We start from the raw sequence: 17,113 nt of genomic DNA, 5'->3' as shown, positions 1-17,113 counted from the left end.
GCCCCCCTCCACCCCATGAAGAAGTTCTTGCTGCCTTTCTTCTAAGATCACTAGGTGCTGATGGAGAACACCGGCCAAGCTGTCCTTGCTCTTGTCCCACGAGTCTCCATTTTCCTTTTTTCTCCCAGACCTTTCTTTTTTTTTTAATGTATAAGGTATTTTATTTTTTCCGTTACATGTAAAGATAGTTCTCAACTTTTGTTTATACAAGCTTTACAATTTCAGATTTTTCTCCCCCCCTCCCCTCCCTCCCCCTTCCCCTAGACAGCAGGTAATCTGATATAGGTTATATCTATATATCTCTATACATATAGATATAGATATAGATATATACACACACATATATATACACATAATAACATTAATCCTATTTCTGCATTAATCCTGTTACAAGAGAAAAAATCAGAGCAGTGATGCAAAACCTCAAAATAGAAAAAAAACCAACAGCACCCAAAACAAAAGAAATAATATGGTTCAATCAGCATCTATACTCCACAGTTCTTTCTTTCTTTCTTTTTCTTGGATTTGGAGATCCTCTTCTATCATGAGTTCCCTGGAACTCTTCTGTACCATTGCATTGGTGAGAAGAATATAGTCCATCACAGTAGGTCAACACTCAATGTTGATGATACTGTGTACAATGTTCTTCTGGTTCTGCTCATCTCACTCATCATCAGCTCACGTAAGACCCTCCAGGTTTCTCTGAACTCTTCCTGCTCATCATTTCTTACAGCACAATAGTATTCCATTGTATTCATATACCACAACTTATCCAGCCATTCCCCAATTGATGGGCACCCCCTCAACTTCCAATTCCTTGCTACCACGTAAAGGGCAGCTATAAATATTTTTGTACATGTGGGTCCCTTTCCCCCTTCCATGATTTCTTTGGGCAAAAGACCTAAAAGTGGAATTGCTGGGTCAAAGGGTATGCACAGCTTTATTGCCCTTTGGGCATAATTCCAAATTGCTCTCCAGAATGGTTGGATCAGCTCACAGCTCCACCAACAATGCATTAGTGTTCCAATTTTCCCACAGCCTCTCCAACATTTATTATCTTCCTTTTTTGTCATTTTAGCCAATCTGATAAGTGTCAGGTGGTACCTCAGAGTTGTTTTAATTTGCATCTCTCTAATCATTAGAGATTTAGAGCATTTTTTCATATGGGAATAGATAGCTTTGGTTTCTTCATCAGAAAACTGCCTGTTCAGATCCTTTGACCATTTCTCAATTGGGGAATGACTTGGATTCTTATAAATTTGATTTAATTCCCTATATATTTTAGAGATGAGGCCTTTATCAGAAGCATTGGCCTCAAAAATTGTTTTCCAGCTTTCTGCCTCCCTTCTAATTTTGGATGCATTGCTTCTGTTTGTACAAAAATTTTTTAATTTAATATAATCAAAATCATCCATTTTGCATTTTATAATATACTCTATCTCTTGTTTGGTCAAAAACTGTTCTCCTTTCCAAAGATCTGATAGGTACACTATTCCTTTCTCTCCTAATTTACCTATGGTATCACCTCTTATGTCTAAATCATGTATCCATTTTGACCTTATTTTAGTATAAGGTGTAAGATGTTGGTCTATGCCTAATTTCTGCCATACTATCTTCCAGTTTTCCCAGAAGTTTTTGTCAAATACTGAGTTCCTATCCCAGAAGCTAGAGTCTTTGGGTTTATCAAACACTACATTACTAGTGTCATTTACTACTGCATTTCCTGAGCCTAGCCTATTCCATTGATCTACCACTCTATTTTTTAGCCAGTACCAGATAGTTTTGATGACTGCCGCTTTATCAGACCTTTCTTAGAAGACCTCATCTATGGTCTTCTTTCTTCGTAATTCTGAGCTTGCAATATGTATTATAGCTTACCTGTGCCCATGTTGTATATCTTGCCCAACATGCATGCATAAGTCACAGGAAGATCAAAAGAAATAGGGAGATTAAACCAGAATAAAATGCATATAGGCAGTACCAAGACTGAGCAACGCCTTGACAGACCAAAGAAAGAGAACGAGTAATGATAATAAAAAGTAAATCTACCAAGTTCTTTCTCATCCATCATTTCATTTGAACTCCAAGTCCTCCCTGTGAGCTAAGCCACGCTGGTCTTAGGGCCCATTTTGCAGCTTTTGAAAATGAGAAGCAGGTCTGCCCACTTCTCCCCATGCCCCCTCCCACACATAATACCTTTGAGCCTCCAATGGGATATATTATCATTTACTTACCCATCCTCCCCACCCCCAGGAGCAGTTGCCCATTGGTTCCCTACCTACCATATAAGCTTGTTCTTCCCTTTGCTCCTCCCTCATCTCCCTGACTGGTCAGTCCAAGGGAAGTGAGGCTACCCTTCATTCCTACACTGACTTGTTACTGTGCCTCCGCAAGTCTTCTCAACCTAAAAGATCCCTTCTTCCTCCACAGTCCCCTTCTCCCATTAGTGAGTTCCTTCCAGACCCTCCAATTTGAGGAAGGGTCTAGGATAACCGTCCTTCATTCCTCTCCTGCCTGTGCTTTTGACTCTCTGGTGCCTTCCCTCTCGCCAATCCTCCCCCCCCACCACCACCACGTTCAGTTCCTTCTTACATGTCATCTTCCCCCAGTAGAATGGAGAAACCCTTGGAGGGGAGGAAGTGCCATTCTCTTTCCTGGTATTTGCTTTGTCCTGACGCAGTGCCTGGCGCATAGGAAGTCTCTACCGGACTCATTCATTCTGGTTATAGTCCCAAGGTAGGACGTGCCTCCCTTGTCCCCTGGGCCTAATCAGGGCCGGCAGCTGACGGGGGCAGACGCTCGCTCCTCTTCCAAGCAAACATACGAGTGTTGAGGGCAAGGCAGTTTCTCGACAAATATGATGGAGTCGCCTTCCTGGGACTCCCCTTCTCCAGGGTCCAGCCATTCTAGAAAGCCCTCCACTTGGACTGAGCGCCATTTTGTGGGACTTTGAACTGTCCCACGCCCACAGTCTGGGTGAGTCAACCTCTATGTCCAGGCTTACCCCCAGACCACACAGCAAGAGGGTGGACTGGCCGTCAGCTTTGCCAGAGCACAGAGGCACAGGCATCCTGCGCGTGCCAGGACTGGCCTTCGATACCTGCCTTAAGCATGGCCCATGAAGCACCATGGCTCCTTTTCTTTCAAGACATCTAGCTTAGCGACACCAGTGCCCTGCCCTGAGCCACTGCAGGGACCCATGACTCTAGATTTAGAGCTCACGGGCACCCGCACCATGAGGCCGTCTGCGTCAGCAGCCTCTCCCATGGAATGCCCGTAAGAGAGCATTCATCCCAGTCATGTTTCGGGCTTGGAGGAGGAAGCTTGGGGTGTTATCAACGTGAAGCTGACTCCTTTTAGATAAACACGCAGCTTCCTGGGCACCACTGATGATGGCCAGGATAGTGTTTGAGCAGTGAAGGGTCTGCCTCTGGATGTCAGGCGTGTGCCTTTGGCCTTCAGAAGGTGCCCCAGGAGAGTCCAGCATCACACCTCATCCTAGTGGATGGTGATAATGTGAGGGAGGAGTTCCCATCCGCCCCCCAAAGCCTGCGGACAGCTCGTTCTTCCAAACGCCAGCTCCTCAGAGTTCATCTTCCTTCCTTCCTCCCAGCTAATCTGATCAAACGCGCCTTCCCCTCTTCTGAGGCCAGCTGATAAAGTAGTCTGATACAAATAAGTTGTATATTAGATTGTGGACGGCACATTTCCCTAGTCAATCCAATTTCACCGAAGATTGTTTCTGCCACAATATTAGTCACTTAGTAATGTTACAGAAAATGGACTTAGCCTGTTGGGGCTGGAGGAGGCAGGAGCTATTTTATCACAAGAGTGGTAGAATGAGGACGGGTGTTTAGGCTGAGGGAGGGGAGGAGCCGACCACACGCTTGTCATTCTAGGCCCTGGAATCTTTGCCGGGCCACCGCTGGAGGTCAGAGATGACAAGGAAATCTTTCCCATGAGCAGCCGACCTGTCTGCAGGCAGCTTCCGATCTCACTGTCAGCGCCCCAGTCTGGGCCTGCCTCGGAATGCGGACACCAGAAGTTTCGGAAATCCGTATGCCGGAGTAGAGGCTCTCCAACAGCAATTCATTTTAATTATGTGGGGCATAAAAAGACCACCTACGGATGAGACAATACAGCTGTAAGACTCTCAAGGTTACTGTGGGGAATATTTCATGACTGAAGTATGTTTTCCCCAAGGATTTATACTACCATTTGATTTAATTTTTAATTTTTACATTTTAATCAAAAATAGATCAAATGGTATGGCTGTCTCCTGGGGAACATACTTCAGACATGAAGCAGTCCGTGTTCTTCTTAAATATGGAAAGCTGCCATTTCTGTAGAACTCACAAGTGATGCCCTGGGTCACCACAAATGCCGCATGGGGTTTCTAGGACAGCATTGTTTTAATAGCCACACAATAATCACACCCGGAGAACTCCCCCACACACACACACACATCTGCACATGTGTCTTGTCAAGTCCTAGAAATGGAGTGTAGCCTGGAAAACAAGAGACAGATGGGCAGAGACAGAGACACAGAGAAACAGAGACAGAGACAGAGGGAGACAGAGACAGAGAGACAGAGACTGAAACAGAGAAACAGAGACACAGAAGAAAGGAGAGAGGAAAGAAGGAAGGGGAAGAGAGAATACACCTATGGCAGAGATTGGTGCTACATATGTAACACAGAAAGACATAGCTCACATACAGTGCCCAAGAGCTTGTAATCTTTCCCTAACCAACTGACCCCCAAAGATGAGTTTTCTCTTTGTTCTATAGCCACATCCCCAAGCTGAGGTAAGGATTCAATAACTCCTTGGGTAAGGGGGTTATTTTCATTCAATAGTGATGGGACACTTACATGAATTGAGAAACAACTTTCTCCCCCTGTGCTGTACCCTACCCCCAACACTGAAGTCTTGTTTTTGTTTTTTTGCAGGGCAATGAGGGTTAAGTGACTTGCCTAGGGTCACACAGCTAGTAAGTGTCAAGTGTCTGAGGCCGTATTTGAACTCAGGTCCTCCTGAATCCAGGGCCAGTGCTTTACCACTGTGCCATCTAGCTGCCCCTGAAGTCTTGTTTTTAAGCTTATTTTCAAAAATACAAATAACTATTTAAAATTGCACACACTGTGATAGGGACATTTCAACCTGGATGCTCAATCCAAATTAAAAAGAAAAAAAAAAAAGATGGCTCTTTGTGTAGCTCCAGTTGGATGAGCATTTCCTTCCTGTCTGCTACCAGCACAACTCTGTGCTGACTCCTCACAGCAGGGCCATTGATCTGGGCCCATTTTATCTAGGGGCTTTTCATTGAGCAACACCTATGAATTGCCACTACTCACAAGAGCCTGGAGCAGGTGCTGGAAATTCAAGGACAAAAGTGAACTAGTTTTGTCCTCGAAGAGCTTCCATTCCATAGGATAGATACCAGTGGCCAAGCTGACCTCATCCCCAAGATGCTGCCACCATCCCATTCACCAGAATCATAGATTGCACAGGCTCATACAATGTTTGCGCTCTAAGAGACCTGGCGGACCTGGCTGATCCCTCCCTCCATCAAAGCCCTGAAGGACTGGAAGGGGAGGGACAGAAGTAGCTCTTTCCCTTTCTGCTCATTCTCACCTCCGATGGAACATTTTCTCACCTAGCAGCCCACCAGCCTACTTGGAATAAAGTTTGTGAGGTCCCAGTACGACTTGGAGGGAGGTTTGGTTTTCCACTTCTCAAGTGTACTAGATCACTTTGTTTTCCTGTGTGGGACAAGAAGTAAAGGTGAGGGCTAGAGTGTGAGGAAATCCCATTGCCCAGGCTCTAGGACAGAAATGGAGCAGACACAAAGCAGCTGGATTCCTCATTCTGAAGCCACGTCCACCATGGCCAGCTTTCAGGTTGGGTGTCCATCACAGACATCAGCCAAGCAGAGGGATCATTAGGGAAACAGAATTATGGCTCAGAAGCAGGTGTGTTTTCCCCAACAGCATTCACTCTCCTGAGAGCTGCACCTTTGGAACATTTCTGTAGAAATAAGGTAATAAGGGGCAGCTAGGTGGCACAGTGGATAGAGCACCAGCCCTGGAGTCAGGAGTACCTGAGTTCAAACCCGGCCTCAGACACTTAACACTTACTAGCTGTGTGATCCTGGGCAAGTCACTTAACCCCAATTGCCTCACCAAAAAGAAAAGAAAAGAAAAGAAATAAGGTAATAAAACCCTGATGTCCTCAGAGCCAACATCTCCAGTGCTTTAGAGGTCCAAAAGTGTTTTACATAAATGGCCTAATCTGATCTTCTAACAACCTTCTAAGAGAGGGACTAAAGGCATTATTACCCCATATTATAAAGAAGGAATATGAGGCTCCACTTCAAGAGATTAATGCAATGACTTGCCCAGGGTCACACAGACATTAAGTTTTTGGCAGGGATAATTTGAACTCAGGTCTTCCTGGGGCAGCTAGATGACAGAGTTGATAGAGTGCCAGGCCTGGGATCAGGAAGACTCATCCTCCTAAGTACAAATTGGGCCCCAAATACTAGCTGTATGACCCAATGCTAGTCACTTCATCCTGTTTCCCTCAGTTTCCTCATCTGTAAAATGAGCTGGAGAAGGAAATGGCAAAGCCCTCCAGTATCTCTGCCAAGAAAACCCCAAATGGAGTCATGAAGAGTCAGACATGACTGAACAAGAAAAAGTCCCCAAGTCAATTTTCAGACAACTAACTATTAGTTATGTCTTCCCCAGCTTGTACTTATGAAGTTGATTTTTCGAACCTAGGGGTAAGACTTCATGATTCAGCCCAATGCTCTAGCCCAGTGATGTCAAACTCAAAGAAAAACACGAAACTATACATAAGGATCCCTGGGGATCACACAATGACTTAGAAAACCACATATACAAAAATATTTATAGCTGCTCTTTTGTGGTGGCAAGGAATTGGAAATTGAGGTGATGTCTATCAATTGGGGAATGGTTGAACAACCTGTGGTATATGAATGTAATGGAATTCTATTGTGCTGTAAGAAACGATGAGCAGGTGGAGTTCAGAGAAACCTGGAAGGACTTGCATGAACTGATGATGAGTAAGATGAGCAGAACCAGAAGAACATTATACACAGTATCATCAACATTGAGTGTTGATCTACTGTGATGGACTATATTCTTCTCACCAATCCAATGGAACAAGAAAGTTCCAAAGGACTCATGATGGAAAAGGCTCTCCAAATCCAGAAAAAAAAAAAAAAGAGGAACTGTGGAATATGGATGCTGATCGGACCATACTATTTCTTTTGTTTTTGGTGCTGTTGGTTTTCTGATTTGATGTTTTTCCTTTGTGCTCTGATCCTTCTTGTATAATATGACTAATGCAGAAATATGTTTAATGTTATTATGTATATATAACCTATATCAGATTGCCTGCCGTTTAGGGGAGGGAAGGGAGGGAGGGAGAAAAATTTGAATTTGGAAATCTTATATAAACAAATGTTGAAAATTATTTCTACATGTAACTGGAAAATAATAAAATAATTTTATTTAAAAATAAATAAATAAACAAAAACAAAACACAAAAAGGAAAGAAAAGTAAAGAAAGTGGGAAAACAACAACAAAAAAAGAACCAAGAGAACATTATATATAGTAACAACAATATTGTTCCAAGAACAACTTTGAATGATTAAGTCATTTTGAGTTTTATAAATACTCAAATCAAGTACAAAAAACCTATGAAGGAAGATGTTACCCACATCCAGAGAATGAACTGATAAGCAGACATATGTATAATATGGTTTTACGTGTGTATATATATATATAATATATACACACCTCTAGAGAGGGTTGAGGAGGTAGGGAAACAATAAAAAGAACACAGAAGAGAACAAAAGAAAATTTAGAAAGAAGCACAGAAAAGCAGGGTAGCTTTGAAAAAAAAAGATCTTGCATAGTATTTATTACATCATTTTCCTTAAAAAGTAAACAGTATGAAATGGGTATTCATGGTGTCATAGTAATCCTCTTTTTATGTTGTGCTATATACATGGAAATGTTCTTTTTTGTCTTTTTATATTTAAGTTAAAAATGAATAAAAATTTTAAAAAGGAAAAAGTGTTTAAGTTTATATATAAATTCTACACAGAGAGAAAAAAAAAAGCCTTGAGCTTTAAATTAATGTCAGGGGCATTATGATGAACCTCAAATACCACAAGTTAACCAGAGGATGTAAAAACCACAGAGTAGGTTTTTATTCCATTTTCACATGCTTCCTTTTGGGTCATTTCAGAATTTATTAGAATTTTTAATCAGGGGTTTGTAAAGGAAGAAAAGGGATCTGGAACTTGGATTTATAATGTTGTTACCTGTTAACAGATCCGACAGAGGGTTCAGTGGAGGACAAGGTGAGTACTGGTGGCTAAAATGAGGTCTTTTAATTATCTGGAACTGACCCTTTTCCTCTGAAACCCCACAGCAGTTTGTCTTATTATTGAACTTTCATATTCTACCTGGTTTGAGAGTCATTTGTATAGATGTCTCCATCTCCCCCATTAGGCTGTAAATTTTTGAAAGTAGAAATCTCTTTGTCTTCTTTTCCTATTGGTGCCTAGACCAATTTCTTGGTACATACTGGATGTTCAGTAAATATTTTAGGAATGAGTGAATAAATAAATACATCTGTGAAAAAAAAAGAAAACCACATATTAGCATTACCTATGTTCTATTTTATTTTTATTTATTTTGTTAAATATCCCCCTACATCATATTAATCTGTTTCTGACTGCAATCAGGAGTTTGGTGGCTAGGCAGCATGTTTAATACCCTGCTTTATATAACCTGTCAAGATCTTTTGGGGTCCTGACGCTATCATCCACTGGGTAAGCTCTCCCTCCATGCTTGTGTCACCACACATTTAATGAGTCAGTGTCTTTATCCAAGTCACTGAGAAATATTAAAAAGCACAGGTTTATATACATCATGGGGGACCTCCACTGAAGACTTACCCTTAAATTAACACTGAACCATGAACAACTCTCTGAGTCTAGTCATTCCCTTTGAATTATATTATCTTTGTAGTGCTCAGCACATAGTAGGAGTTTAATAAATGTTTACTGATTGACAGATCATCTAGCTCATATTTCTGTCATCTGTATAAGCATGAGATAAATTATCAGCTGCTTGGCTAAGATGTTGGTATTTACCAGTTCAGTAACCCAGTGAAAACATGGAAGAAAAGGTTAGTCTGACACAATGTCTTCTTGAAGACTGCTTTGGCAGTCACTGCTTTGCTTTCTAGAGGTTCACTAACCCTTTCTTTAATAATATGTTCTAGAATTTCCCCAAGAATCCAAGCCAAGATCACTGGCCTAAAGTTTCTGTCTCTGTTCATTTTTTTAAAAATCATGACATTTGCCCTTTTCCAATCTTGGGTCCTTCTCCCAGGTTTCACAAACTCTCAGATATTCCTGACAGGGGCTCAGTAACCAGTTCTGCTAGTTCTTTCAGTGTCAAAGGATGTAATGCACTGGAGTCAGTTGACTTGAATTCATTAATCAGTCAATCAATAAGTATTACGTGTTTACTATATACTAGGCACTACATCAAGTACTGTTGTTACAATTTTAAAAAGCAAGAATAGTCCCTGCTCACAAGAAGCTTATGTCCTGATGGAAGTGAAGATTTTTAAAAATTCTTGTCTCCTCAATTCATGTTTTTAAGAATTTTCATTGTTTGATTTGATTATTGACAAAGCTATTTTAAACTTCCATTCCACGACTACAAGGAAGAAGCTGACCAGGCTGGAACTCTAGGCTAGACAGGCCTTTTCTTAACTTTCCGAACTCAATATGAATACCTATATGCTTTTTTTTTTTTTTTAGTGAGGCAATTGGGGTTAAGTGACTTGCCCAGGGTCACACAGCTAGTAAGTGTTAAGTGTCTGAGGCCGGATTTGAACTCAGGTACTCCTGACTCCAGGGCCGGTGCTCTATCCACTGTGCCACCTAGCTGCCCCACCTATATGCTTTAATAAATGTTTAATATCCAAAGACTGGTGCTAAATCTTCTAATTTAAGGCAATCACACAATTTAGTTTTAAACATCACAGAAGGAAGGAAACAAGCACCTCTTGAATGCCTACTGTGTGCAGGCATTGTGCTAAGTACTTTACAAATATTATCTATTATGGACCTCATAACAACCTGAAGAGGGAGGTGATATTTATTATTCTGTTTCTCCTTCCATTGACCTTCACTCAATTCCCTGCCACCATGCCCCCCCCACATTATTTCCTTCTTAATGGGCAACCTGATTCCACAACCCCCTTTACCTAGCTCATTCTTTTGAGTAAGGTAGATCCAACTAGAGCCAAAGTCCAAACATCTAAGTTTAAATTTGCCTCATACCTCAAGTTTTTCTTATTTCTTGCCTAAAGTTTGGCCATTTGTGAGTAGACATTTCAAACCAGAGGTTTTACAACTGGCTCCTTTCTAATTTTTTTCTAGAAAATTCTGGGTGTCTCAATTGCTCTTCTTGTTCCTTCATTGTGGATGCCTTTGTGCCTCTAGGTTGTTGACCCCTTCCTTCCTCCCACTTGCTTTAAAAAATATCTAGCAATAACTTTGAGATTAGAAGATCTGGCTATGAACCTTGGCTCTGCCAAGGTGGCTCTGTGATTCTGGTCAATAATTCCATTTCATTGTGCTTCAGTTCCCTCATCTGTAAAATGGGAGTAATAATCATATTTATACTAAGTACCTCACATCATTATTGTGAAGCTCAAGTGAACAAAGGTCTATATAGAAAATTCTTACTAAGTCACAAAGTACTGCTGGTGCATAATCTCTTATTTTTCATTCATTCATTTATTTTTAGATTTAAAAAATAATAAACATTTTTCTTTATCGTTTTGAGTTCCAATTTTTACCCTTCCTTCCCTCCCTCCTCTCCCCACTCCCTGAGGTGGTGAGCAATCAGATATGGGTTGTACATGTGTAATTATGTAAACCACTACAATTAGTCATTTTGTACAAAAAAAAAGAAAAGAAAAAAATGAAAGAAAGTGAAAAATAGCCTGCTTCAGTCTGTGTTCAGTCAATATCTGTTCTTTCTTTGGAGGTGGACGGTTTGCTTCATCATGAGTCCTTTGGGATTGTTTTGGATCATTGTACTGCTGAGATTAGTTAAGTCATTCACAGTTCTTCATCCAACAATATTGCTGTCACTGTGCACAATGTTCTCCTGGTTCTGCTCACTTCACTACACATCAGTTCATCTAAGTCTTTCCAGGCCTTTCTGAAATTATCCTGTTCATCATTTCTTACAGCACAATAATCTTCCATCACTATCGTAGACCACAGCTTTTTTAGCCACTCCCCAGTTGATGGGCATTCCTTTGAATTCCAATTCTTAGCCACCACAAAAAGAGTTGCTATAAATATTTTTGTACAAATAGATCTTTTTTCTCTTTTGGGGATGTCTTTAGGATACAAACCTAGCAATGGTATTGTTGGATCAAAGGGTATGCACAGTTCTATAGCCCTTTGGGCATAGTTCCAAATTGCTATCCAGAATGGTTGGATCTTTTCAGAATTCCACCAACAGAAAATTAGTGTCCCAGCTTTCCCACATTTCCTCCAACATCCAATATTTTCTGTTATTGCTATATATTTGCCACTCTGATAGGTGTGAGGGGATACCTCAGAGTTGTTTTAATTTGCATTTCTCTCATCAATAGTGATGTAGAGCATTTTTAAAAAGTTATTTATTTATTTAAGTTTTCAACCTTTGTTTAGATAAGATTTCCAATTTCAAAATTTTCTCCTTCCCTCCCCTCCCTGCCCCACTCCCCTAGACAGCAGGTAATCTGATATATAACATTAAACATATTTCTGCATTAGTCACGTTATAAGAGAAGAATCAGAGCAAGAAGGAAAAATCTCAAAAAAGAAAAACAACAGCACCCAAAACAAAAGAGATAGTATGGTCCAATCAGCATCCATATTCCACAGTTCCTTTTTTTCTGGATTTGGAGAGCCTTTCCATTGTGAGCCCTTTGGAACTCTCTTGTACCACTGAATTAGTGAGAAGAATCTAGTCCATCACAGTTGATCAACACACAATGTTGATGATACTGTGCACAATGTTCTGGTTCTGCTCATCTCACTCAGCATCAGCCCATGCAAGACCCTCCAGGTTTCTCTGAACTCCTCCTGCTCATCATTTCTTATAGCACAATAGTATTCCATTATATTCATATACCACAACTTGTCCAGCCATTCCCCAATTGATGGGCATCCCCTCAACTTCCAATTCCTTGCCACCACGTACAGAGCAGCTATAAATATTTTTTTACATGTGGGTCCTTTTCCCTTTTCCATGATCTCTTTGGGAAAAAGACCCCAAAGTGGTATTGCTGGGTCAAAGGGTATGCACAGCTTTATAGCCCTTTGGGCATAATTCCAAATTGGTCTCCAGAATGGTTGGATCAGTTCACAGCTCCACCAACAATGCATTAGTGTTCCAATTTTTCCACAGCTTCTCCAACATTTATTATTTTCCTTTTTTGTCATTTTAGCCAATCTGATAGGTGTCAGGTGGTACCTCAGAGTTGTTTTAATTTGCATCTCTCTAATCAATGGTGATTTAGAGCATTTTTTCATATGGGAATACATAGCTTTGATTTCTTTGTCTGAAAACTGCCTGTTCATATCCTTTGGCCATTTATCAATTAGGCAATGACTTGTGGTTTTTTCTTTCATTTGTGTGTGTGTGTGTGTGTGTGTGTGTGTGTGTGTGTGAGGCAATTGGGGTTGGTTAAGTGACTTGCCCAGGGTCACACAACTAGTGAGTGTTAGGTGTCTGAGGCCAGATTTGAACTTAGGTCCTCCTGACTCCAGGGCCAGTGCTCTATCCACTGCACCACCTAGCTGACCCTGACTTGTGTTTTTATAAATTTGACTCAGTTCTCTATATAATTGAGAAATGAGACCTTTATCAGAGATATTTGTTTCAAAAATTCTTTCCCAGTTTTCTGCTTTCCTTGTAATCTTGGTTACATTAGTTTTGTTTGTACAAAACCTTTTTAATTTTATATAATCAAAATGAGCATGATTTCTTACTGTGCAACTCTTTAGGAGAAGCCTGATTTCTCCAATCAATCAATAAGCATTTATAAAATGCCTACTATGTGCCAGGCACTGTGCTAAACACCATGGATACAAGGTAAAATAAACAAAGCAGTGCCTGTCTTCAAGGAACACACATTCTAATAGGGGAGACAAACTGTATCAATGAGAACCAACAAAAGAGACAGAGTAGATGGAAGATACTGCTGGAGAGGGTGACACTGCCAACTGGGGTGGGGTGGGGGACCAGGAAAGGCCTCCTGCAGCTGGTGGCAGATGGTAATCTGGTCAAGTTTTCTCATCCTGTGAAACTCTTGACCAACCACATCTTTCAAAAAGCTTTCTCTACAGAGAATGCAGCCAGTTCACCTCAGACCTTCCACTACGTCTTTCTTACTTTTCCGGTGTTCCAGATCAACTCCCGGGCTATGCCTCTGTTATCCCTCACAAAACCATCACTGCTCCTTTCTTAGTGATATGTAGAGGACATGTCCATTTTCCCACAATACTTGGAGCAAGAGAGCCTGATTTCTTGGGAGAAATTCTCTGGACTGCATTTTCCAGGAGGTTCTGAATGAGTATGCAACTTGGTGGTGTCACCAGCTAAAGACTTCGGTTGAGTGATGAGGGTTTCCATTAGGGGCAGTTTAAGAAAGTCACAAAAGCAGGGTGAAGGGGAGCAGCAAAAGGTGAGCTGTACTGAGGGAGATCACCCATATCCTCACATGTGAAGACAGAAGCAGGGTTGAGATCAGAACTAATGGACAGCTTTCCACCTGTCCTAAAGGGGAACAGCTCAAGAACCAAATCATAGCCTGTTCCATACATCAGCTGCTGAGTACAAAATCTCCTCTGCCTCTGACACTAAAAATCTGTGAGACAGTGGACAAGTCATTTAACCACCCAAGCCTCCATTTCTTCATCGGTAAAATACAAACAATAATGTGTGAAATCCATACTTCACAGGGTTGGCATGTGCCTCAAATGAGAACATGTAGACAAAGCACTTTGCCCTATTTAAAAGGCTATGATAAGTATCTCCCCCACTCCCTCCAGCCGTCCTCCTGTCAAAATGATCTCCCAAGTCACTCTCCTACTTGCAGTGGCTCCCTATCACCTCTAGAACCAAGTAGAAAATCGGTCCTGGCACTTGGGAGTCCCTCTTGCCTTTGCAGACTTCTTGGGCTTTGCACGCTTCCTCTCCTCCATGTACACTTTGATACAGGACTCCTGGCTCTTCCTTGAACAAGACCCTCCACATGCTAGTTAAGGGCGTCTCCCCTGGCTGCGCCTCGTCCCTCCTCAGCTCCATCTCCTTGTTTCCTTCCAGACTCAGCTCAAAGCTCACCTTCTACATATAGGAAGGAAGCCTTCCCGAACCCTCCTAATGCTGGCCCCCGCCTTGGTTAGCTCCACTTTCGCCTGTCTATAGCAGTTGTTTGCGTGTTGTCCCCCACATTACTGTGAGCTCCTTAAGAACGCAGACATCTTTTGTCTTTCTATGGATCTACATCACTGAGTACAGGTCATAACAAATGTTTATTGATTGACTTAAAAAATTCAGTGGTTTTGTGTTGAAACAGAGCATTGCCAGGGATGGAGGTAGACATGAGCACTTATTTTACATGTTATTCCTATACACCTGCTAAGACCCCAGTGAGAACCTCAGCTCTTCTTGTCATGGGTGATGTTTACATCAGCAATATCAAAATAAAAATGAAAGGAGGTCAGAGGTTGCTAGTCCTAGAATCATGCACCCTCCCCCCCCCCCAATCACACTCACATCCACCCCCTACACAGAATTCAGTGGTCAGCCCTTCAAGGCCACAGGGCAGCAGAGAGCAGGTTAAAGCAGGAGTGGTGTGCGTGTGGAAAGACTGTGGCTTAGCTTGGACTGGAAATGTGGTGTGAGGCTGGCATCTGGGTGTGGTCTGGAGCAAATGAGCTTTCTACTGATGCTGGGCTCCATTTCTCCATGTCACTAAGGTGACGTTTCTTGATGCCATGGGTAGGCAGCAGCAGCAGCAGTGATTCTGGGGGCATGGACCAGGGAGGCGTGCTGTTTGCAAGCTGATCCCGTGGTGTTTGCTGTAGATTGCTGACCTAAACAGGTACAGCCTGAATCAGATAATAATAATAACAGTGGCAAGCCTGGATACAAAGTCCTTTACAGGGGCAGCTAGGGGGCACTGCAGTGGATTGAGCACCAGCCCTGGATTTGGGAGGACCTGAGTTCAAATCCAACCTTTACACTTGACACTTACTAGCTGTGTGACCCTGAGCAAGTCACTTAACACCCATTGCCCCACAAAAAAAAAAAAAGACTAAATGAGGGAGAGCCCAGGATGAATATAGGAAAACTTAAAGAGTTTCCCTTCCTGCAATTTGCCTAAAAAGTTACAATTACATTTGAATATACACACTCTTCTTGTGCAACATTGCTGCCCCCAAAGCTTTCATGCTTCTTTATGACCTCTAGGATCAAGTTAAACTCATCTGTTGCACATTCAAAGCTTTTCACAGCCTGCTTCAAATCTTCCTCTCCAGACTGGTTTTCCCTGAACCCCGTCCATGCTCCCTGCAGTCCTGCCAAATTGGACTGCTTGCCCAGGTAGAATATTCTGTCCCCTGAAAGCTTCCCTGGAAGCTGATACTTTATTCCAAAGGATCAGAAGAGGGAAAGATTTGCAGGGTTACTGGAGGGGGGGGACATTAATGTTGGGGCCCCATAAAAGATATTCCTATAATTACCTTGATGAGCACATAAGGTGGCTGGCCTTCATTCAGAACCCTGAAAGTGCTGCTGTGCCCATCAGCACCTTTTCTGAGGATAAAAGCCTTTTCCTGATTAGGTCTCAGAAGGGTCATGGAGAATAGGAGAAATGCCCCATGAGGGCAGAAGGGCAAATGCTGGTCTGATCTTTACAAAAAGTAAGAGTAACGTCTACAATCTACAGACAGTCACTGAACGTGACTCTGACTGAACAAAACTGAAGAGTGGAACTGAAGGAACGGTTAGTGAACATTAGAAAAACAAATGCTAACTACAAAGTGCCCAGCAGAGTGGCACCAGACTCCTTCGCTCTCGCTAAAACGGACACATCAGGCAAATACTGAAGACATGGTTTACCAGACTTTAACAGCACATTCCCAAAAGTCTTTAGGAATTTTAACAACACATTCTAAAGTTCTGCATGTTGTTCTTGTGGAAGAGATGGGGAGGTGGCATCAATTGGTGGTGTCACCCTCAAATAAATCTGATCTCTGCCTGTATATTAACTTAGAAAACCAGAGATGAACATTATTTGTATTGTATTTCACTTATATTATTAAACGTTTCCCGGTGATATTTTCATCTAATTTAGGCAGTCCTGGGGATTTGGAAGTTTTGTGGGTGTGTGGCCTCAGGCAGCGAATTTGGCCCCTCTAGCCTACAAGACAATAGAGTTGAGTAGGTTCAGAACTGAATGGCCAGAGCCAAAGACTGATTAGTGAGGTGGAAAGAATATTGAATCTTGGAGTCAGAGAAGCTGTGTTCAAACCCGACTCTGCTGCTCACCCACTGGGTAGCCTTGAAGAAATCACGTTGTCTTTGGGGACTTCAGAGCTGGTTAGACGAGGTGCTCCACAAGGTCCCTTTCATTTCTAAATCTATGATCTGGTGGTGCCAACGTGGAAAACTTGCAGAGGTCTCCAGTGAGATCCCCACCCTGGCCCTGGGGACCTGTGCCTGGTCTTGTGCTTGATGACATTTGTATCAGTGACTTGTCTAAAGGCAGGGATGGTATGCTTGGTGAATTTGGTGGTGACATGTCGCTAGCAGGGACATTTAATGTCTCAGATCACAGGGTGAGAATCCCAAAAGAGGCTGGAATATTGGGCCAAATGAAACCCAATAGGCAAACAGTAATTGGGGGTTTAAAAACTCAGCTTAGGAGAAGATGGGTGAGATTGGCTAGTTCATTTTTAAAAGATGTGGCTTGGGGCAGCTAGGTG

The 17,113-nt window shown here is 42.1% G+C and overlaps 1 protein-coding gene across 4 annotated transcripts in view; it reads right to left on the bottom strand.

Annotated features, from left to right (window-relative positions):
* The window catches only part of C2H10orf143 (chromosome 2 C10orf143 homolog), a 54,972-nt gene that overhangs the window by 9,308 nt on the left and 28,551 nt on the right, over positions 1-17,113 (bottom strand). For 2 of the 4 annotated variants that reach the window (XR_006355049.1, XR_006355047.1), the window contains 2 exons: positions 8,501-8,669; positions 1,683-4,122 (listed from right to left, as the gene is read on the bottom strand). Coding sequence is in view for 1 of the 4 variants with exons in the window: in XM_043989435.1 (XP_043845370.1) it covers positions 8,589-8,669 (81 nt within the window). In the remaining 3 variants the exon portion in view is untranslated. Of the gene's footprint in view, positions 1-1,682; positions 4,123-8,145; positions 8,670-17,113 lie in introns of those variants that run through there. The other 2 variants (XR_006355048.1, XM_043989435.1) reach the window with 2 other exon arrangements.

This window comes from Dromiciops gliroides, chromosome 2 (assembly GCF_019393635.1).
Source record: "Dromiciops gliroides isolate mDroGli1 chromosome 2, mDroGli1.pri, whole genome shotgun sequence".
Lineage (NCBI taxonomy): Eukaryota > Metazoa > Chordata > Mammalia > Microbiotheria > Microbiotheriidae > Dromiciops > Dromiciops gliroides.
Note: the sequence above shows the minus strand (reverse complement) of the source record. Positions and strands in the feature narration are given on the sequence as shown.